Below are 22,773 nucleotides of genomic sequence, written 5' to 3' on the forward strand. Positions count from 1 at the left end.
AAACTCCAATACTTTGGCCACTTAATGTGAAGAACTGACTCACTGGAAAAAACCCTGATGCTGGGAAAGATTGAAGGCAGGAGGAGAAGGGGAAGACAGAGGATGAGATGGTTGGATGGCATCACCAACTAGATGGACATGAGTTTAAGCAAGCTCTGGGGGTTGGTGATGGACAAGGAGGCCTTGCATGGTGTAGTCCTTGGGGTCACAATGAGTTGGACACAACTGAGCAACTGAACTGAGCTGACTGAAAGGGTAAGAAAAACTTGGGTACTGACTGAATGGAGATGCATAAACTCTGAAGTCTCCCAGACACATGTGTACTGGAATTTGTGTCAATGTATTATCAAACAGGAAGATTCTAGGGAATCTTTGAGCAGGGAAATAAAGCCACAGAGATAATCTAAGAGAGGGAACTCAAGGACCCAAAGAAAACGGGTGAGTGCATTTCCATGAGGCCAAGGTCCCAGGCAGAAAAAAAATAATCTAAATACAGTTAGCCAGACTTTCCTGGTGGTCCAGTGGTTAAGAATCCACCTGCCAATGAAAGGGGCGTGGATTCAATTCCTGGTTTGGGAAGATCCCACTTGCTGCAGAGCAGCTAAGCCCGTGTGCTTAGAGCCTGTTCTCTTCAACAAGAGAAGCCATGCAATGAGAAGCCTGCACACTGCAATGAAGACCTAGTTCAGCCAAAAAGAAATAAGTAAATAAAACAAAACAAACAAACAAAGCCCTTTCCTGAAAGCCCAGGGGGATTCAGGTCTTTGAATGAATAAATAAATATCTACAGTTAGGCCTTCATATATGCATATGTGGGACGTAAGGGTAGACAAGGCTGATTGTAGTTCACCATTTATATAAGGATCTTGAGCATCCAGTGGATTATGGTATCACCATTTATATAAGGATCTTGAGCATCCAGTGGATTATGGTATCTGTGGGGGTCCTGGAACCAATCCCCTGCAAATCCTGAGGACAACTGTATAGTCATAGACCACAGAACCCTGAGTGCTTAGTCACTGTCCAGACAAGGAGCCAGGGAATTGTTGGAGACTGTTCCCTTCTGTGTCCATCAGGGCCACAAGGAGCTTCATTGTCAGACAGAGGGTCCCACAGGAAAGGTGAACACTGATGGCCCTGCAGCCAGAAATGTTGTCTGTCCTCTCTGACACTCACAGTCACCAGGCAAAGTTTTGTCTCCGAATGCATGATTGGAGATCTCCTGGTGGTCTCATGGTTAGGATTCGGCACTTTCACTGCCATGGCTGGGGTTCAGTCCCTGGTCAGGGAACCGAGACCCCGCAAGCTGCGTATGTGCTTGTGCTTAGTCACTCAGTTGTGTCTGACTCTTTGAGACCCCATGGACTATAGCCCGCCAGGCTTCTCTGTCCATGGGGATTCTCCAGGCAAGAATACTGGAGTGGGTTGCCATTTCCTCCTCCAGGGGATCTTGCCAACCCAGGGATCGAACCCAGGTCTCCCACGTTGCAGGCGGATTGTTTACCAGCTGAGCTACCAGAGAAGCTACCATGCAAACTGTATAGTGTAGCCAAAAGAAAAAATGAATACATGAATGAAAGGAGGCTGGCCAGGCAAGATTTTTTATTTGTTTGTTTCTAAATATTTATTTATTTGGCTGCGTCGAGTCTTGGTTGTTGTGGCATACAGGCTTTTTGTTGCAGCAAGCAGGCTTCATTGCCCCACAGCATATGGATCTTAGTTCCCCCACCAGGGATCAAACCCATGTCTCCTACATTTGATGGTGGATCCTTAACCACTGGACCACCAGGGAAGTCCCAATGGCCAGCAGTTTTAGAAGTCATTTTGTAAACTTGTGGAAATAGTCGATCTTCCAAGGATGAGAATTCTGCTTACTTCTGAAAGGAAGGAGGTGGAAGGCAGTCTTGGCATCACCACTGCTAAGTCCTTCCAGAGCCCAGTGGGCCCCAGGCAGAGAAGCTCCGAGCCTGGGAGGCTAAGGGGTTAATTCAGAGCCTCTCAAAAGAAGCAGGATGTGGATCAAGAAGGAAAAAAGGAGCTTTGAAAGAGGGATTAAACAAGTGTGAGTTAGGACCCAACTCGGGCTAGGGCAACTCTGAGTGCTTATTTTAGAACCATCTCCTGGGTTCTCCCTTGTTGCTGAGCCCTGGTTTATCTTGAATAACATCAGCAACAACAACAATAAACAATAATGACTTCTTCAGCATTTACTTGATTCTAGATTAATACAACCTACTTTATATGCATTACTCATTTCATCCTCATAACAGCTCTACTTTTCTTCGTTTTCATGCCAAAAAAATGAAAGTTCAAAAAGGTAAGCTGCTTATCTGAGCCCAACAGTGGGAGAATTGGGATTCAAAGTCAGATCTTTCTGGATCCAGAGTTATCTTAAAGCTGCTTCTAAAGAGTTACTTTAGAAGCCCTGGCCAGCTTCTAAATGGCCCTCTCTCCCATCCTAGCAAGTTTGACCTGGAAGGAACTACCTTCCAGCCAGTTTGGCTTCCTGAAAAGAGATGATTTTGTGAAAATGCTTATGCCTATACATGGACTAATAAGTTTTCACACTCTCCTGAAAACCTGCTTAAGTGGCTTACAAAGGTGCAGAGTCCTTCAGGCACATAGCAGGTGCTCAAAAAAGGTCTGTTTGGTTGGGATCTGCTCCAGGGTGAGGTTGGTGGGTGAGAGCTTTAGGGGAGCAACCAGACTGTGGACCTCAAGAAGCAGAGCTGCTTGTGGGAGAAGGGTGACCCACGGGGAAAAGGTGACTCCTGAGAGACAGGGGGAAAGTTCCCTGGGCCCTCTCACCTGTTGCACTAAATTTCTGGTTGTTGAGCAGTGTAGCTACAGTCAAGAATCCTGCTGCCTGGCCCGTCACCTAGGAGGCGTTACCTGGAGCCCCATGGGTTCTACCCTATGGATGAATCTTTGAATCTTTTTTGTAAAGTAAAATTGGGTTCAGGACTCCTCATTGGCTCAGCTTCCCTGGTGGCTTAGATGGTAAAGCGTCTGCCTGCAACGCGGGAGACCCATGTTCGATCCCTGGGTTGGGAAGATCTCCTGGAGAAGGAAATGGCAACCCACTCCAGTATTCTTGCCTGGAGAATCCCACGGACAGAGGAGCTTGGTAGGCTACAGTCCATGGGGTTGCAAAGAGCTGGACACAACTGAGCCACCTTCATACTCATTGGCTTATCAGAGCTTTGTGACAAAATTGTAATCTACCTTTCTCTGTAAAATGTTAATAAACCTATGATCTATAATTGCCCTATTTTTATAAGGTCAGTCCCCTAAAGAAAGTGAGAACATCTAAGGTGGCATGGAGACTGTTTTTCAAAGGAAAGAGATTTCTCTGTTGTACTTACAGTCTGACCTATTGTTCTAAACACTTCCTCCGGAAGTGCATTCATCACGGATGTTCTTTCTTTTGTCTTTAGTGGAAAAGGCTACCATCCGACCAGCTAAAAGCATGGACTCACTGTGCTCAGTGCCTGTGGAAGGTAAGCTCTCCCAGCTGGGTTGGGAACTGGGAATCACGGCTGGAGGAGTGGCGCCCCCACACAGGACTTGCTTCAGCAACCCCAGAAGCTGCTCATCTCCAGTCTTGCTCACACGCAGTCCCCCAGGCCCAGACTCCTCCATGACCCTGAACTTCAGACGCCCACATAGCCCCTTCTCCCAGAGGCCTGTTTCTCCAGCCTTCCTCCAACCGTAGCTGGAGACAACAGCCTCTTTACATTCCATCCTGAAGCAGATAATAGATCAACACCTGAAGACTAGGCAGAAGTGGCTCCCTCTTGGGGCATAAAGAAGAGTTTTGAATTTAGGTGTTTCCATAGGCATTGGCTTCATTGTGTTTGTGAATTCAGGATTTTGAGTTGGGAGATTCATTCCTTCATTCATTAATAAACACCGACGGCACCAGCCTGGCACACAGCTGGTCCTCGCTTATTGGAGTAGATGCGCACACAGCTGCATGCCAGCCGACACCCATCACCAAAGCAGCACCTCACCACGTTGGTTCTTACAGCTTCAGCCTTAAGAGACTGACACGCTGTCGCCCTCACTTCTGTTTTTGTTAACTAACAAGCTAACAAGGATTTTTGTAGTTAGCAAGCATTGCTACAACTTGAAAGACCCAGGGCTTCCCTAGCAGCAGGCTGTTTAAACTCCCCCATACTTAAACCGTAACTTTCCAGTCCAAAATAATACAAGATATTTTGCTCTTTGATAAATGAGGCAGCCTGAAACAAAACAGAAAATCTTTAGAAACGACTTTGAAAAAAATAATTCTAAACTTGTAAAATATTCAGTGAGGTCTTTTTAAGTGGACACGATCCTTTTAGCATTTTCACACCTTTATATTCATCACTTTGCTTGATTCTGAAACCTCTTGGGGGCAGTTCTTGCCCAGTTTTGCAGAATTTAATATTTCAAAAGCTAGGTCACCACTTCCGTGGGCATTGGGGAGGTTATCTAACCTCTCAAGTCTGGTTTTTTCATGTGTTCAGGGAGATAATTACACTTCTCCTACAGAGTGTTTTTAAGAATTTTAAATCCAATGTTATCTAAGATGTAGCACTTTGTGAGAATTCTTTTCCAGATCCCTGGCAATTCGGTTGCTGTCCCCTCAGCTTCGTTATTTCCCATACAGACTTTTCTTTGCCTTCACTTCTAAGTTAGTCAGGAGCTCACTCCTCGCAGCTGTGCTTTCTAACATTTAGTTAATTTACATTTCTAGTTTCTGAGCCTCTGAATCAGCAGGAAGAAGCCTGGGAAAAGGCGGAAAGGTCTAGCTGAGGACGGCATCTCTTTCCTTGCTGGGAAATCTAACCCCTGTCTGGGTCCATCTGCCAGAGAAAACTTAATAAGTTTTAAAGTTTTAAAATGAAACAAGACTCTGTTATTTTGGCCTTTTTGTCTTCACCTTCATTTTGAGCAAACACCATTTTGTCATCTCCCATCATCTTTTTATTTTTTCATGATCTACATTTAATGCTTGGTGGATGACTGTTCCATTTAGCCATTTCAGCAGTATCTTTCTTTTGGAAACTGCTCTACCTGCAAAGTTTAACTCAGATACATGTGTTGTTGTTCAGTTGCTCAGTCATGTCAGACTCTTTTTGACCCCATGGACTGCAGCATGCCAGGCTTCCCTGTCTTTCACTATCCTTCCCTGTCCCAGAGTTTGCTCAAATTCATGTCCATTGAGTCGGTGATGCCCTCCAACTCTCTCATCCTCTGTCGTCCCCTTCTCCTCCTGCCCTCCACTTTTCCTAGCATCAGGGTCCTTTTCCAGTGAGTCGACTCTTCACATCAGGTGGCCAAAGTATTGGAGCTTCAGCTTCAGCATCAGTCCTTCTGGTGAATATTCAGGGTTGATTTCCTTTAGAATTGACTGGTTTGGTCTCCTTGCAGTCCAAGGGACTCTTAAGAGAGTCTTCTCCAGCACACAATTCAAAAGCATCTATTCTTCAACTTTCAGTCTTCTTTATGGTCCAACTCTTACATCCATATGTGACCTCTGGAAAAACCATAGGTTTGACTATGATACATGTGACACAGCAGAAGGTTCTATCAAGATATCATAAGAAAATTCTGTGCACATGTTTCCTCTTATCAACCAAATGTTAGGTACCTGTCTTTATTAGGATAGCTATACCCTTATTGATGAGCTTCCCTGCTGGCTCAGTGGTAAAGAATCTACCTGCCAATGCAGGAGACACAGCTTCCATCTCTGGGTCAGGAAGATCCCCAGCGGAAGGAAATGGCAACCCACTGCAGTATTCTCGCCTGGGAAATCCCTTTGACAGAGGAGCCTGGTGGGCTACAGTCCATGGGTCACTAAAGAGTCGGACACGACTGAGTGACTAAACAACAACATACCCTTACTAGCATGCTGTGCCCTTCCAGTCTTGCCAGTATTCATTCAAGTATTGTGTGCTGGCCCTTCCTGGAAGTCTCTGCAGTGAGGCCTGTACTCAGACTGCTGACCAGGTTTGTTTGCTTTTTCACCAGGGAAAGAAACCAAAGGAAATTTCAATCGAACCGTCACCACTGGTGGATTTTTCATCCCAGCAGCGAAAATGCACTCGACTAGCACTGGCAGCTCCTGTGACCTCAGCAAGCAGGAGGGCGAATGGGGCCAGGAGGGGATGCCGGCAGGGGCGGAAGGCGGCTTTGATGTGGGCGGAGACCGAAGCCAGCCGCAAGGGGCTCAGGCCCGGGGCCCGCCTGAGCAGCTGAAGGTGTTCCGACCCATTGAAGATCCTGAGAGCGAGCAAACAGCCCCGAAGATGCTGGGCATGTTCTACACCTCAAACGACAGCCCCAGCAGATCTGTCTTTACCAGCAGCCTCTTCCAAATGGAGCCTTCTCCCCGTCACCAGCGCAAGGCCCTGAACATTTCCAAGCCCTTTGCCGTATCTGTGCCACTCCGTGTATCAGCTGTCATCAGCACCAACAGCACCCCATGCCGAACCCCCCCAAAGGAGCTACAGTCTCTTTCCAGCCTGGAAGAGTTTTCTTTCCAGGGCTCAGACAGTGGAGATTGGCCCGAAGAGGAGAAGCCACTGAGTGCTGAGACTTCTACAGGTAAAAGAGGAGGAGAGGGTCTCTTTCCATTGCAAGAGAGGAAAAACCAAACTTAAACATTGTCTTGTTGCAAGACAATGTAGAGAAGTGGTTAGGACCATGGGCTCTGGAGCCAGCCTGCCTGGTTACAAGTCCAGGCTCAGCCATTTTGCTGTACAGTCTTCAACAAGTTTACATAACCACTCCATGCCTCAGCTTCTTGATCTGTAAAATGGGAATATTAAATTGTGAGTATTAGTTAATCCATGTAAAGCTTTCAGAACAGGGTCTAGTACATAGCAAGTACTGTGTAAATGTTACTTGTTATTATTTTATTCATTCATGTAGTGAGAAGGAAGGGGAGGGAAACTCACGGAATGGAATGCAGAGCTGGAATTGGGGATTCAGCTCTTCCAGACACAATCTCTCCATCCACCCATCCCAAATTTCTACCTCACGTCTGCCGGGAACATGGCTAGCAGCCTGAGCAATGAGAAGGAGCATCTACCTCTCAGTTTCCTTGTATCAAACACAGCGAGGACTCTGATTGGGTCTGCTTGGGTCACGTGCCCAGCCTTGGGCCAATCACTGTGGCTGGACAAATAGGATTCTAAGATTGGCCAAGCTTGAGTCTCTGGGCCCTCTCTGGGGTGAGAACCAACAACCAACTGTGAGCAACACAAAAGGGAAATAGTGAGAACCTCAGAGGAAAGGATGACTGAGAGACAAACCAACAGATTCTCATTGTGGTTTAAGAATATTTCTATCTCAATTAGCAGCAGCAACTTTTTCTGATGACTTATCATGATGTCAGGCACTGTCCTAAGGGTTCTACATGAGTTATCTCATTTCTCCTCACAACAACTCCTTGAGGTTATTATATAGTTGCTAGTATCCCTGTTTGCTAAGAGAGGAATTTGTTAACTTGCCTGAGGGCTCCTAGCAAGGGCATATAAAAGTCAGGATTTTAATCCAGACTTTTAGAAAATCCAAGCATTCTGCCATGCTCCCTCTCATGTTTGCTATGGGCTGTAGGGTTACAAAGATTCTTAAAATGCAATCCCTTCCCCCAGCAAGCTCACAGGCTAGGAAGGGAAGCTGAAGCCCTGAGCCCTCCTGCAGCACAGGGTGAACTGGTAGAAGTAGCCTAACACCCTCCTTGGGCTTTTTTTTTTTTTCTTTTTTGAGAATTTATTTTTTACATTGAAGTATAGTTGATTTATAGTGTTGTGTTAATTTTTGCTGTACAGCAAAGTGATTCAGTTATACATACAAATACATTTTTAATATTCTTTCCCATTAAAGTTTGTCATAGGATGTTGAATATAGTTATCTGTGCTACACAGTGGGACCTTGTTGTTTGTCCATTCCATATGTAACAGTTTACATCTGCTAACTGCATCCTCCCAAAAGCCCTCCCACTTGGCAGGCACAAGTCTGTTCTCTCTGCCCACGAGTCTGTTTCTGTTTTGCAGACAGGTTCATTTGTGTCATATTTTAAAGGTTTTTTTTTGACCTGGACCATTTTTAAAGTCTTTATTGAATTGTCACAATATTGTTTCTGTTTTACGTTTTGTTTTTTTGGCCACAAGGCATGTGGGATCTTAGTTCCCCAACCAGGGATTGAACCCACACCCCCTACCATGCAAGGTGAAGTATTAACCACTGGACTGCCAGGGAAGTTCCCATTTGTGTCATATTTTAGATTCCATATTCAAGTAATATCCACGTACAAGTGATATCAGATGGTGTTTATCTTTCTCTTTCTGACTTACTTCACTTAGGATGATAATCTCTAGTTGCATCCATGTTGCTGCAAATGGCATTATTTCATTCTTCTTGTGGCTGAGTAGTATTCCATTGTACATATGTATCACATCTCCTTTATCCATTCATCTGTTGATGGGCATTTAGGTTTTTCCACATCTTGGCTATTATGAACAGTGCTGCTATGAATGTAGGGGTGCATGTATCTTTTTTGATTGTAGTTTTGTCTGGATCTATGCTCCATTGGGCTTTTTGAATGAAGGAGCACATAAGTTCCCAAAATGTTATGAAAGAGGGGTTCAGAAAAGAGATCAATAGCATGGAGCAGTCCTCTCAGGAGGATTCCAGGAGTCCTTCTCAGAAGTGGTGACATTTGGGCCTTTATTAACGTGTAGGACTTTTTAATGCAGAAGATATGGAAAAGGGTGTTCTGCGCCGAGAGGCACTGGACCATTATGAGAAGTGTATAGATTTTGGACTCCAGCTGGAAGGGTCCAGATTTGAGCTTCACCACTTTGGGGCAGCATGAGAGCTGGTTGGTATCTCTGAGCCTGTTTCTGTTCTGCAGAGCAGAGATGGCTCCTGTCTCAAGGGCTGGGATGAGTTCTGCACGGGAGATTGTTCATGAAATGCCTGCTTAGAGTGTGGCCCTCAGAGGACGCTCAGTAAACATTCTCCTCCCCCTTCCCTTCAGGATGGGGCACAAGAGGGGTAAAAACTCAGAGGTGTTAAGTGACACCCTGTCTGGAGAATGCTCTATGGGCTGGTGTGGGGTGAAACAGGGTGAGGGCTAGAAGAGGAAGTGAAACCTTTGAGGAAAAAAGTGTTTCTAAAGGCTTTTATGTGACTGGTTGTCCTTCTTAAAAGAGAGGGTCCCCAGGACCCAAGAGGTCTTTGGCAGACAATCTGTTATCTTTTTTACCCTCTCTCCTTCCATCTCTGTAAATCAGAATACCCAGTCTGTATCAAATTGGTCTTGGAAAGACACTGATGGAGGTGCCAGCCTGCTTCCCTGACTGTGACTAGTGACAGCCAGGGCAGAATGAGGGACCTCATAGGAGGCAGTCATGTGACTCTAGGACCAGTGGCCAGAGGGAGATGCCAAAAGTTTCAGGAACATTGCGGGGCAGGTGGAGGCTTACCTTTGTCTCTGGTGGGGTTAGGCTAACATCGGTTCTAATTACCTTCATAATTATTCCAAATGAAGAACTCCACGTTCCTTAATACATTATTTTTTATTTCTTCTGTGCAATAGCAATAGTTAAAAGAAAAAGAATTAAGACAATTTTCCAGGTAACCCGATTCAAAGTTTTAGTCACTCTGCTCAAACCCATTCTTCTACTTTTGGCCAAACTTCTACTTCCATCCCATCTACCAAAACTCTCATGGCCATGCTGACCTTCAAGGGAGGCTGAGAAGCGTGGCTGACTGGATCATCAGGTACCTAGCTAAACTTGAGTGGCTGAGATGGTTCTATTTCAAAATTAGGAAGAGAAAGGATACTAGGGGACATTAGAAGTCTCTATCTCCATGGTCACCCACTTCATATATAAAGCATCCCATGTGGCAATCTGACAATGCTCTTCCTCCTCTTTTGAGCTACAGAGACTCCTTTACAGCTTACAAGTATCCAGCCACAGCAAGTACTGGACTGCTAGTCCCTTACACGATAGTTTCTTGACATAGGTACTGCCTCTGTGCTGAGAAGCTTAAGCCAGGGATGGGCATCACATACGAGTGGAAAGAAAATGGTAACCCAATGGCTTAGCCACACACAGGTAATAACAGTGAATGCTGTAGGAAGTGGAGAGGGAGAGTGCAATCTGGGGAGGCTCCATAAGATATGTTATTAGGTTACTATCTTGAAATGGGGAAGGTTTGAGTCTCAGGAAGGACCAGAGCAGGGAAGTATAAGGCCGGTCAGGGGTACTGGGTCTGCTCACTGTCTACCCCAGGGAGTGGGAGGAGAGTGGACATGTGGCCGGGCCAGAGTGAGGAGGGCTTTGAGCAGGACAGAGAGTGATCTGAACAAGCTCACATGTAATGCAGGCCTTTCTTCCACTCCTCGCTTTAAGAGTCTACGGTCAACAAATGGAAGATCCCGAGCTTTGCAAAAAGAGACAGTGGCCAACATCCAACTAAGAGATCTTAGTAGAAGGGGAAGAAAACATTTTTTTTTTAAATCACTGATGCATTACCCTTTTACCCAGAAGTTTCACTTCCAAAAATTTGTCCTAAATAAGTAGCTGCACACGCACAAAATGTGTATGCATACCATGGCATTATTTATAATAGCAAAAGACGGGACACAACTCAAACGTCATCTTTAGGAGATGGATTGAATAACTAGGATGCATTCCCATAGTTGAATTCCATGGGATTCATAGCTTTGTGAGCCCTGCACCACTTCCTCAGGCTCTTATGCATCCGCGAGGGATAGTTTCTTTGCACAATTCTGTCTCAAGTGTCTGCCTTGTGTTTCTGGTTTTCTGCCTCAGGGCTTTTTCTGAAGGGAGACTCTTACCCAGCCCTTGCTCAGGAAAGCCCAGAAGTGTGGAGTTTAACTAAGGCAGCTGTCAACCAGTAGGCGATGGGAGTCAGTGGGCTAATGAGCCTCCTGCCCACCCTTGGTGGAATAACTCTGGGGCACATTTCCTCATGGCTCTTCAGAGGGTCACCGAGGACTGCATTCTGGTTGCTCTGGTTGTGGTAACCACTTTATTGACATTTCCTCCATCTCACCTCCTCACTCCTGTTTCCAGGGACCACCTTTCAAATAAGCTGCCTGCTGCCAGGCCCTTGACTAAGGCTCTATTTTGAGGGGAACTCAAACTCAGCCACATCCTAAAGAAAATGAAAATGAAAGTTGCTCAGTCATGCCCATCTCTTCGCGACCCCGTGGACTGTACAGTCCGTTGAATTCTCTAAGCCTGAATACTGGAATGGGTAGTCTTTTACTTCTCCAGGGGATCTTCCCAACCCAGGGATCGAACCCAGGTCTCCTGCATTGCCGGCAGATTCTTTACTAGCTGAGCCACAAGGCAAGCCCACATCCTAAAGAACAGTCAATTTCGTTACATACTAACATGGCATAGACTTCAAGATAGGTTCTTAAGTAAAAAAACGCAAAGCAAGAACAGTATAGATCACATGTGTAATATAGATCATATTACACATTTGTGTAATAAAGGTGGGGAATGAAAAATAGATGGTACAAGTATCTGCTTATCCATGCAGAAATGAACTATGGCAGAATAAACCAGAAACTAATAAAAATGGTTCTCCATAGGAGACAGTGAGGGTGTGGAACAGACTGGAAGCAACACAGGGATGAAAGCTAAACTTTTCTGAGGTCATTGTTTCATATAATTTTAACTTTTCAACTCTGTAGTTGTTTTACATATTCAAAAACTAAATTAAATTTCAAAAAACAAGCCTGCCAAGTGATGGGCAGGAGAAAACAGCACTGTTGTCACGTCTGAAGTGTTATTCGTTCCGACCTCAGGATGCTGTTACTGGGTCTGACTGAGCTTCAAGGCCATCATGTGGTCAGAAGCCTTGAGTTAAGTCACCAGCATAACTAGTGGCAATGAAAAGAATTTGTTCTTAATCAATAAACTTTCCTGAGCTTGTACTCTATGTCAGACTCTATAGTAGGCGCTTTGTCTCCCTAATCTTCTTTATCTTTACAACAGCCCTGTAATATGTTATTATATAGTATTATGCCATGTCCCAAGATTACAAGATTCACTGAGAAACTAACATTTGAACTCAGGCTTCTTTAATTCCAATGTAAATAATGTCACTGAGGATCTTCTATATAACCAGCACTGTGCAAGGTATGGAGACTTTATCCTACACTGTGGAAACAGCCTTATATGGTGAAATAGGACCTTCTTCATGAAAGGCATTAGGCACCAAACATGAGATTTGCTGCCTCTACTCTCTCTGTCTGCTGTTTAAGATCAGAGTTGAATCACTTTAGATGTAAATATATATCCAAGTGAATGTGCAGGTAGTCCCTGAGAAGAGTCACATAGGAAGCTGCAGTCATAATCATAATACATCTTTGTAGCTTGGTGTAGACAACAGATTTCTGTGACCTTAGACAGCAAGCAAAAGACTGGATTAGTACCAGGTTTCTCAACCTCAACACTACTGACATTTTGGACTGGGTAACTGTGGGGGTTTGTCTTATGCTTTGTAGGATATTTAGAAGTGTTCCTGGCTTCCGCCCACTAGATGTCAGTAGCCACTTCCCCCACCTGGTTGCAACAACCAGCAGTGTCTCCAGACATTGCCAAATGTCCCCTGGAGAGGGGAGGACTCAATGGTTCCCAGTTGAAAACAACTGGACCAGATGATCTTCGAGGTCCCTCGCACTTCCAGCATTCTGAGACTCTGGGATCTGAGGACAGATCATTGATAGGAGGAAAGGGTAAAGAATGTGAGGGAGTAGTGAGCTGGGAGAATCCCCTCCATCCTTGTGAAGCAGAGCTAGTCCAGGACTATGACTGTGCTGGGAATGGCCCCTCTTGACATGGAGTCTCCTTCAGCTGATAACTCTTATCCTCATTGCAGCATCTGTACCTAAGAAGGCAGCTCTCGAGAATACCAAGCCAGGACCAGACACGGTGAGAACACTGGAATGCAGCAAAGGCCTTCCCCTGGAGCCAGGCACCCAAGTGGAGGAGAAGAAAACCTCAGAAAGCCCCCTGGGTTCTCAGCATTCAAGTGAATTAGAGAAGAAGCTGGATGCAGAGAAGGTGGTGGAGGAGACTGGCGAGACCAGCCAGGTGGCGGCCAGCGCTCTGCAGGAGAACCCCGGGGCCAGAGCCGAAGCAGTGTTTCTCCATGAGATGGTAAGGTAGACTCACTGCCTGGTCCAGTCAGTAGGGTCTTCATTTTTCAAGGGCTCTTGGTACAGTTTAAAGTTTTCTGTTGCTGTTTGTTTACTTGTTTGAAGAACCAGTTTATGCCAAAGAGACTTTAGGGCACAGCATTCTAATCAGGTCTGGGATTTTTTTTTTCTGCAGTGAACTTTTCAGGGGTCCTGTGGTGATAATAAGTAACCATTCAGCTCAAGTTCCCTAGGACAAACTCAGCTCTAAATATTTCTGACCTGAAGTAACCATAAATCAGTAATTTGCTGGGAATGTGATGACATTCAATCCAGAAAGCAGGACAAAACCTGCTTGTCATGTCCTGGGCCCAAACATGATGACCACTCATGGGGGCCAGCTCTCTTCTTCCAGACATTCTGGGTAGACGTTATCTGTGCTTGTTTGTGAAAATCTTCTGTAAGATTTTCAGGATCTATTCCTTCCTCCTATGGCTCTGGAGAACTTTAAACATGATGCCAGAGCATACTGAACCTTTCCCACCTTTCAGAGGTGGGATTTTCCAAGGTTCTGGGGGAAGGGATATCATTGCTTAAGCTGAAGTTTGAGGAGGTTTTCTAGGGACACCGAGAGAGGAGTCTTGCATTTGGGAAATACCTCTGGTGACCTGAGTGTGACTTGGAGGAGTATGCCAGAGGAGAAAAGGACTTTGCCTTTTAAGTAGCTTTCAGGAACTTGGTCTCTGGGACGGGTATAAAAGGCTTATGGGCTAAAGTTAGGGCAGTGCAGGGCCACCACAGTGGCCTCCAGAGGGCTGATTAAGGGTTCCTGTAAAGTATGTTTGTATTTATAGAAAGAGAAAGATGCAAACATTATTTTGGGGATTGAACTCTGGGAGGGATAAAGTATGAATTGCATTGCTTTGAGAAGCAGATGAAGTTTATGGTAGGAGAACCAGGCTGGATTCATGAGAACAAGTAAAAGCAGCAATTCATTCATTCATTTAAAAACATGTATTAAATACCTATATTGTGTGAGACACACTGCTGAGCACTGGGATCACTACAGTGTACAAGATGATCACCATCTCTGTCTTCTTGGAGATGACAGCTTAATAGATAGAAAGATCACAAACCAAGTCTTTTCTAGGATGCTATGGAAGTATGGTTTCTGTGGGAGCATGTCACAGGAGGGCTCAACCTAGTCAGAGGGAGGAGGGGGTTCATGGGGGTCAGAGAAGGCATCTCTGAAAAATAGATATTTCTATTCAGAACTTAAGCTAGGAGAAAGGGGTAGGGAGCAGAATAGGGAGGGAGAGACTCCCAGGCAGAAAGAGTAAGATGTGCCATGAATCTGAAATGGGAAAGAGTACAGAACATTCAAGGAACAAGAACAAGGCTGGAGAATGGGAACATGGACTAGAGAAAGTGAGGCTCAGAGCAAAGCGTGGGTCACGTCATGCAGGGTTGCTTGGAAGGGATTTGGAGCTTAACCTAAGGGCAGTGGAAACTCTTCTGATTTGCTCAGAATTTTATAGTTTAAAAAAGAACAACTATTTTATTATTATTTATTTTTTGTTGCGGCACCTTGGCTTTCCCTAATCGTTGTGAGTGGGGGCTACTCTTCACTATAGCTTCTCACTGTGGTGGCATCTTTTTGTGGCGCACAGGCTCTAGGCATAGGGGCCTTGGTAGTTGCAGCACTTGGGCTCAGTAGCTGTGGCACACAGGTGTAAGTTGCCCATGGCATGTGGAGTCTTCCCATACCAGGAACTGAACCCATGTCCCCTGCATTGGCAGGTGGATTCTTAACCACTGTACTACCAGGGAAGTCCCATTTTGCTATTTTTCATTCTTTTTTCTTTTAATATGTATCATATCTTTTTTCATTGTGAAATATGTATTTCATTAGTAAGAAGGGATAGCTGTATTTATTTGGAAAGCAGGTGTCAGGGCAGGAGTTAACATTTCATTCCACTGGGAGAACCTCATTTTTATGAGCCATTGGATCAATCTGAAGTTATATGAGATCAGGGATTGGGTTGGTTTTATAAGGCAACAATGAACAGGGGTTAAGTGCTTATGTTCAGGTGTAGACTAACCTAGATTTCAGTCCTGATCTGCTGCTCTGTGACTTTGGCAAAATGTTTAATTTGTTTGAACATAGGTTGCCTCATCTCCAAAATGGGAGTAATTACAGTAGCATTTATCTTTTAGGGTTCTTGGGACAAGTAAGAAAACACGTTTAATGTGTGTTGTGGTACACCGTGAGCATTAATAAACATCTTCAGTCACCATTAGTGCCCTATCCTTTGTGTGCTGGGGTAGTGCAGCTGGTAGTGCAGACCCTTCTCTCCCTGGGAAACTGTGCCCAGTGTCTTTGGTTCGAAAGTAATCAGTTTCTTGATGTTTTTCAGGATGAAGATGATCTGGTCAACGCCCTGATCTGGTCTGAGATTCAACAGGAGCTGAAAATTATTGAATCTGAGGAGGAACTCTCCTCCTTGGCACCACCTGCTCTAAAGATCAGCCCAACTCAGCCTACTCCAGGGCCTTTTGCTTCCCCGGAGCCCCCTGGGAGCTCCACCCCAGCTCCAGTCTCCGCCCCTCTGGAGGAGTGGACTAAGAATCCAACCAATCAGAGCACACTGGGCACTTCCACAGCAGCCAATAGAGAAAAGCTGGAGACAGCCGGCATCCTCCCTAGATCTGAGCCAGACCCCGAAAAGGGCCAGCGCCCAGACCCTGCCAGCCTGACTCCTCTGGAAATAGTTCCATTGGAGAAGTCTTCTCCACAAACAAGGATGGAAGTGGGAGCCCCAGGGAATCTGTCTCCTCTGCTCCCACCTGCTGCTCCCCCTCCAACACCTTTAGAGGAGGAACCTCGAGTCCAACTATTGAAGAGTGGCCCTGAGAGAGAAGACTCATCTGGGAATTTGAGAACCAATCCATATGCAGACCAAATGAAGTCCAAAGGCAGCCCTGAGATCCCTAGCCTTTGTCAGGGAGACAAGGCCTCTTCAGAAGAAAGTGAAAAGCAAAATTCAAAGAATCCTGCTCCTGAGAGCAAAGGCTCTAGTTTTCCTAGCCCAACCAGGGAGGCCGAGATTTCCCCACAAGGAGAGGAGGACGTAGCCCACTCAGTACAGGAACCCTCAGACTGTGATGACGACGACACTGTGACAGACATTGCCCAGCATGGCCTGGAGATGGTGGAGCCCTGGGAGGAGCCCCAGTGGGTGACAAGTCCCCTGCACTCACCCACCCTTAAAGATGTACAAGAGACCCAGATGCAGGGCCCCCAGGGCCACCGACTAGAAAAGAGGCTTTCTCACAGGCCCAGCCTTCGCCAGAGCCATTCTCTAGATGGCAAAACCATGATTAAGAGCCAGTGGACTCTCAAGGGTTCCTCCTCCAGCAGCTGTGCTGATCTTGAAGCAGAAAGGAATTCCAACCCCCTGCAGCCCTTGGCACCCAGGAGTGAGATTACTGGATGGGATGAGAAAGCCAAGAGGTCCTTTCAAGAGCTCTCTGGCCTGAAAAGGACAGAGGTTCCTCCTAAGCAGAAGGCACCAGGTGGTTCACAGCCCGCATCAGCAGAATCCAGCCCTGTCGGTCTAGCAGAAGGAAAGGAACTGGGACCACACGTGGGGCCACACAACCCTCGGGTTGAACCTGGTGGTGATCCTGAGCCAGACAGCAGCAAGGAGAACTCACCTGGTGTGCAGGACCACACCTCACCTGGAGAGCATCCCCCTAAGTTCCAGCGCAAGAGTAGTGAGGGTGGGGCCCCGAAGGGGAAAAACAGGCCTTCGTCTCTCAACTTGGACTCCACCATTCCCATCATTGACCTCTTCCGGTTTGAGAATGCAGCCTCATTTGGGTCACCTGAAGTGCACCTCTCTGAGCCAGGAGACCCAAAGGTCACATGGCTGACCTCATCTCATGGTAAAGTAGACCCCTGGAGGGTTTACTCCCAGGACTCTCAGGACCTGGACATGGTTGCCCATGCCCTGACGGGCCGCCGTAACTCAGCTCCTGTGAGTGTGTCAGCTGTGAGAACCTCTTTCATGGTCAAAATGTGCCAGGCCAGGGCAGTCCCAGTCATCCCACCCAAGATTCAGTACACTCAGATCCCACAGCCCCTGCCCTCTCAGAGCTCAGAGGAGAGTGGGGCTCAGCCCCTGGAGAGGAACCAAGAGGAAGCTGGCTCCACTGGTGGGACCTCTCAGAAACTTACCAAAGATGATTCTCTCTCCTCCTTGGAAAGCCCAAGGGAAGAAAAGCCAAAGCAAGATACAGGAGCCATTGAATCCTTGCCAGTGGATACCACTGCATCTCACGTGTGTGAGGGACCCACCGTTTCTCCAGAACCAGGTTTGGCCAACCTGCTGACCACTCAGGATGCAGTAGTACAGTGTAGAAAGCGCACATCAGAGACAGAGCCATCTGGGGACAACCTTCTTTCTTCAAAAATAGAGCGCTCATCAGGGGGTTCTAAGCCTTTCCATAGGTCTAGACCAGGAAGACCTCAGAGCCTAATCTTATTCAGTCCTCCTTTCCCCATTATGGACCACCCACCCCCCTCATCTACAGGGACAGATTCCAAGGTCCTGCTGTCCCCTATCAGAAGTCCCACCCAGACAATTTCCCCTGGCCTGCTTTGTGGGGAGTTGGCAGAAAACACATGGGTCACACCAGAAGGGGTTACACTTAGGAATAAAATGACCATCCCTAAGAATGGCCAGAGACTAGAGACCTCAACAAGCTGTTTTTACCAGCCCCAGCGGAGATCAGTGATTCTGGATGGAAGAAGTGGAAGGCAAATAGAATGACATCAGTTTGCCTGCTGGTACCTGAGAAAATGTCATGATTCATCTGGAAGTTATTACAAAGGCTCCTTGCCTATATTCCAGGCAGAGGTTATCCAAGTTTGGGCTTATTTTGGCCTCTTCTTCTCTTTCTTTAGCCTTTTGACCATTTATTAATTAGGCCATTTGCCAGAAGAGAGGTCAGGGGAAGGACAAGAGATGACATTTAAATAAGCCTACTTGAGCAGGCAGGGAAAGTTCAGGTAAGGGAAAAGGATGAAATGCTGGCCTCCAGTGATATGTGGGGCTTAAACCGTTGCATCACTCCCCCGTTGCCATTATCTAGTGCTGTTAAGAGGTGGATGTGAGAATATCTTTTGAAAGAGAAACCCTTTGCCTATGTTGACAAATGTTGCTATTGAGGTTTAAAGGCCTCCTATTTACTTCATGCTTTTTAATGCTCTTTAAAGCATGTGTTCTTTTAGACCAGTTTTCTGATAAGCTTTGTAAAAGTGTACTATCCAGAGTAGAAGCAGGTTTGGAAATGCAAACTAACATACACTTCGATATCCAAGTGGGTGAATTTACCCATGCTTTCCCTGAATCCCTGCAGACCTGTCCCAGATGGCTCCATACACCAGCATAGAAAATCAGAATGTATTCTCCAGAGCAGACTCTGAGACTGGTGCAATTCAAGAAGACTTTCTGGGTCTGGCTTTTATTAATTTGGGACTCCACTGTCCTGCCTCTGATTTATGAGTTCAGTAGTTGGGGAGGATGGGAGCTGAGCTGAGGGCTACCTCAGTGAAATGTGCTGAATCTTCATTTAGGTGTGATAGTGAAGTGATCTGCTCTCCTTCCAGTGTCTGAGTTCATGAACAGGATGCCATCATAGAGAAAAGCCTCACACATAGGCAGAACTACACTCTAAACGTGCAGTGCTTAAATCAGTGGGACATTTGTAAAAAAAACACTTCTAGCTCAGCTTCACTTTCTTTCCTCAGCTGGGATCTGAGTATAGGAGAAGATAAGGGGGGAATCCTAGGAGGAGAGAGAAGGACCCATGCAGGGCGGCCATCATTCCCGCTTGATCAGAGCTGTGCTTCTTGATGCCTTCCTTCCTCATTGTCCCTCCGTTGCTGAACAGCAGCTTTGAGGCACTCCTCCCCTTTCCATAGTCCGCCTCACCCACCACCCACCCCAGGTGCTCAGACTTGCTCTTCTCCTGTGTGTACGCAAGCAGAAGCAATAAACCAATCTGATCTTATTTTCGTTATTTAGAACATCAAGTGGTTCTTTGCAACTGTAAAGAGAAAGGATGATTAACATAACCTGCTGACAGATTTTTGGTGCTTTTTCCAAAAAGGGCGTCTTCACAGGAGCCCTGCTCAAGGCAAAACCCATCAAGGTATCAACACTTTCAGACCTTCGAGGACAACTATCTTGTTTGAAAAACAAAGGAAGTATAGGACCTATTTTTAGCCCTGTGCACCTCTTCTCAGGTTCAAGGCTGGCTGAACTCTGTCCAGAAGCTCAGTCACTGCACATATTTCTCTTAAGAGCTAGCAGTACCTCTGGGCTGACCTCACAACTGAGGCTGGTACTGGGCTGGCTTAGGAGCTGAACTGAAGTTACCTCCTCTAGTGAGAAATTGGAAGCTGATGTCCTGCAACAGTTACGTGTTGCTCTTTCTCTTCTTTCTGATAAGCCTTACTGAGTTTTGAAGCCTTGTCCTATGCCTTTTAAGTCAGTATCTATGGCAGAGATAACTGGCAGGCCAGCCCATGCGCTCTGCTCTCAGAGGACCCTGAGTGAGCAAGGGGAACAGTTAATAGGCCTTTGGCTTGTGTGTTTTGCATTCTCATTGGGTGAGTAAAATATCAGACCAACAGCCAGTGAGATGTAAACCCATAAGAAAAGTCCTTCAAGCATAGTATTTTCCCCCTAGGCAAGCAAGGTGAGGGAGTATAGTGGTGTCAGATGAGAAGGGCCACATTCATATTTGAAAAGGACATTTCTGCCTTATCAAATGTGGCCCGTAGGCGTTATGTCAACCTCAGTACACTGTGGTATCTACGTTTTGATAAAGATCATGTTCCAGTTAGCAGGTGAGAGAAGGAGGGAACTGCACTTTTCTTCACCATCAGAACTCTGAGCCGAGTAACTAGTTTATGATGATTTTAAATTTTTTGTTTGTAACACTTAGAGGATATATTTTAATCTGGGGATAGACTGAGAAGTCGCCATTAACAAGTGAGTTCAACTTGAGGCACCCATGTAGATTTATTAAATGACTGCTGTGTTTCTTAGATTCTGACATCTTTTATTTGTAGCATCTTCAGGGGTTTTATGTGTGGATGTCATCATGAAATAACAACTGAAGATATTCCCTACTCTGAGCTTTCCTGCCCAATCAATTCAGAAGGCCTTGGAAGCTGACTCACCTTCTTGGTCAATGTCCTGCTGCTAAAGTGTGGACCTCTCCATCTTCATAAGCTTCCTGGGGAAAGCCTGGCACTGATGACATTCCATTGCATTACAGGGAAAACTCATTACATTCATATGCTTGAAATTGTTCCCCCCAAATCTGAGATTACCTATTTGGATATCCACTTGGGACTGAAAAATGAACCCCTCTGAGAATGGCTGGATGGAAATTAGACTGCCTGCTTCTATCCAGGGGAAGCAAGAGAAGAGGTGCTGCTGTTTATAGGAGGATCTACACGCTGCCCTAGATAGGGCTACAGAAACAGATTCTCAAAGGGCTATTGGTCCTCAATATGGGGGTAGCTCAAATTCAACTATTGGGCCTCAACATGGGGGTGGCTGATTTAAAACTTGAATTTAAAGTGAAAAACATGCATATTCTAATGTTTCTTTCAGTGTTAATGGCTGCTTAAAAGGATGATAACCTATATTTTGGCAAAATGGCCCTTGCAAGCCAACCTTTTCCCCCCACTTTTTTGCCAAAATGTACCAGGTAGAAAGAATGTGGCTTTTACTCTCTGCTTCAAATGGAATATGAAGAGGCCTGACCCAAAACCCCATTAAGACACTGTTAGCCTAATCTAAGCCTTAAAATTCAAAATATTGGCCAAGGCAAAATTCCGTATTCTGGGGAGATTAAAAATGTAAACATCATCAACAGACAATATTTGGCAAGATCTTAGTAATATTTGGGCACTTAAGAACTCTGGAATTCTTGAAGAATCTAATGAAAAGGGGGAGAAGGATGGTAGCAAATGAAATGGCCTATAAGCAACTAGTAGCAAGATTTAGACCCATTAAGTTACCAAATGAAAGCAGAAGGGGGAAACAAGTAGCAACTTAGCATCTTCTAATATGATTGCTAATAGTGTGCAAGTTACCCACTGACTTTAATCAAATTAAACACAATTACAAATCCAGAAGGTACTAGGAAGACATTCAGGTTTTGAGAATTTTGCTTTGATCAATTGACACAATTAGAGTGGTGACTAAGAATAAACCTGAGGTTTTGCATGGTCTTAACTGTCGGACACGACTGAGCGACTGAACTGAATTAGTTTGGCTGTGAAATCCTCTTGGATCTTTGCAAATGAACCAGGTAACATCAGGGTTCCATACTCCACTTCCATTCATCACAAAATGGGTTAACTCCTGTTGGTGATGAAGTCATAGGTCCAAGATATATTGTTACTTTCATGTCTAATGTTTAACACATGGTAATAACATTTGCCTCAAGTTGGGTGGAGCAGTCATTTGTCTACACAGGCCTGTTCTGCCTGAAAAGCTGTTGGGAAACAGGATTCATTTGTCTGGGGTTGTAATGGGAGAGGTTCAGGGAAGGTCCATTTCCCCCCAGGGACTGATTAGAGTCATGTTCTAACATGTCCTATCTGATGACAATGTGAATCTTGGGGTTAAGTGTTGCCAGGAGTGTGATCTTAGATGTCTCTAGCAGGAAGATGAGTTCAAAATGTGGAATGACAAAGACTGTGTCCTCCTTTGTCAACACCTTCCTAATAAAGGTAGAGAGGGAGTGAGTACCTTTCCAAGCATGGAGAGAAATGGGAGATGGTGGAAGCATGATGGCTGAAGATCAGGGTCAGTCCAGATGGTGTAAACTTGGGGCCACCACTGATTCGACTGACACACAGGAAATCTAGGAGCACTAGGTTTATGAGCAATACAGGGATCACTTCTAGGAGGATGGAGGGTGTGGTTAAATATAAGAAGCCCATGAAATACAGAGTCCTGTGTTTTACTGGATGAATCACAATGCTTTGCGTTAATTTAATGCCATAGTACTTCCTGGCTTATAATTCTGTAAGGTAAAGCACTTTCTCAAAGGAGTCTATCGGAAAGCCACACGATTTCAGCTGTTTGTTGAGCTTGATAAATGTTTCCAAAGATATAATCAAAATGTTTTTCTATTGATTAAAGAAGCATAAATATTAAACCTATCCATAGAGACATTTAAGTGTAATTAAAAGATTGTTATGCTTTAAAGTGTACTCTAATAAATGATATATAATGCTCATGATGGCACTATGAACTAGAAGACATGGGTCATCTACATCAATAATAGGAAAAGTGGATTATATGCCTTCTGGCTCATTGTTCTAGTTTGTTTTGTTTGATTTTTTTATTACTTCAAGGTTTGGTCTCCTCAAGGCAAAAATCCTGATTTGCTTCAGTAAAATTTTCTTGCTTTTGTTATCTTGCATTTTAATAATTGTCAAATATTTACAACTTCACTCTCTTACTGTTGCAGTCATACATGTCACCCAAGATACCCGG

The 22,773-nt window shown here is 45.3% G+C and overlaps 1 protein-coding gene across 1 annotated transcript in view; it reads left to right on the top strand.

Annotated features, from left to right (window-relative positions):
- ARHGAP31 (Rho GTPase activating protein 31) overlaps positions 1 to 22,511 on the top strand; it is a 120,862-nt gene extending 98,351 nt beyond the window's left edge. Inside the window, exons 9-12 of the mRNA XM_010845367.1 lie at positions 3,438 to 3,500; positions 6,019 to 6,594; positions 12,922 to 13,202; positions 15,598 to 22,511. Of these exons, the coding sequence (XP_010843669.1) occupies positions 3,438 to 3,500; positions 6,019 to 6,594; positions 12,922 to 13,202; positions 15,598 to 18,015 (3,338 nt within the window). The 3' untranslated portion in view covers positions 18,016 to 22,511. The remainder of the gene's footprint in view (positions 1 to 3,437; positions 3,501 to 6,018; positions 6,595 to 12,921; positions 13,203 to 15,597) is intronic.
- Positions 22,512 to 22,773: the final 262 nt, after the last annotated feature.

Source organism: Bison bison, unplaced genomic scaffold (genome assembly GCF_000754665.1).
Source record: "Bison bison bison isolate TAMUID 2011002044 unplaced genomic scaffold, Bison_UMD1.0 scf7180017864215, whole genome shotgun sequence".
Lineage (NCBI taxonomy): Eukaryota > Metazoa > Chordata > Mammalia > Artiodactyla > Bovidae > Bison > Bison bison.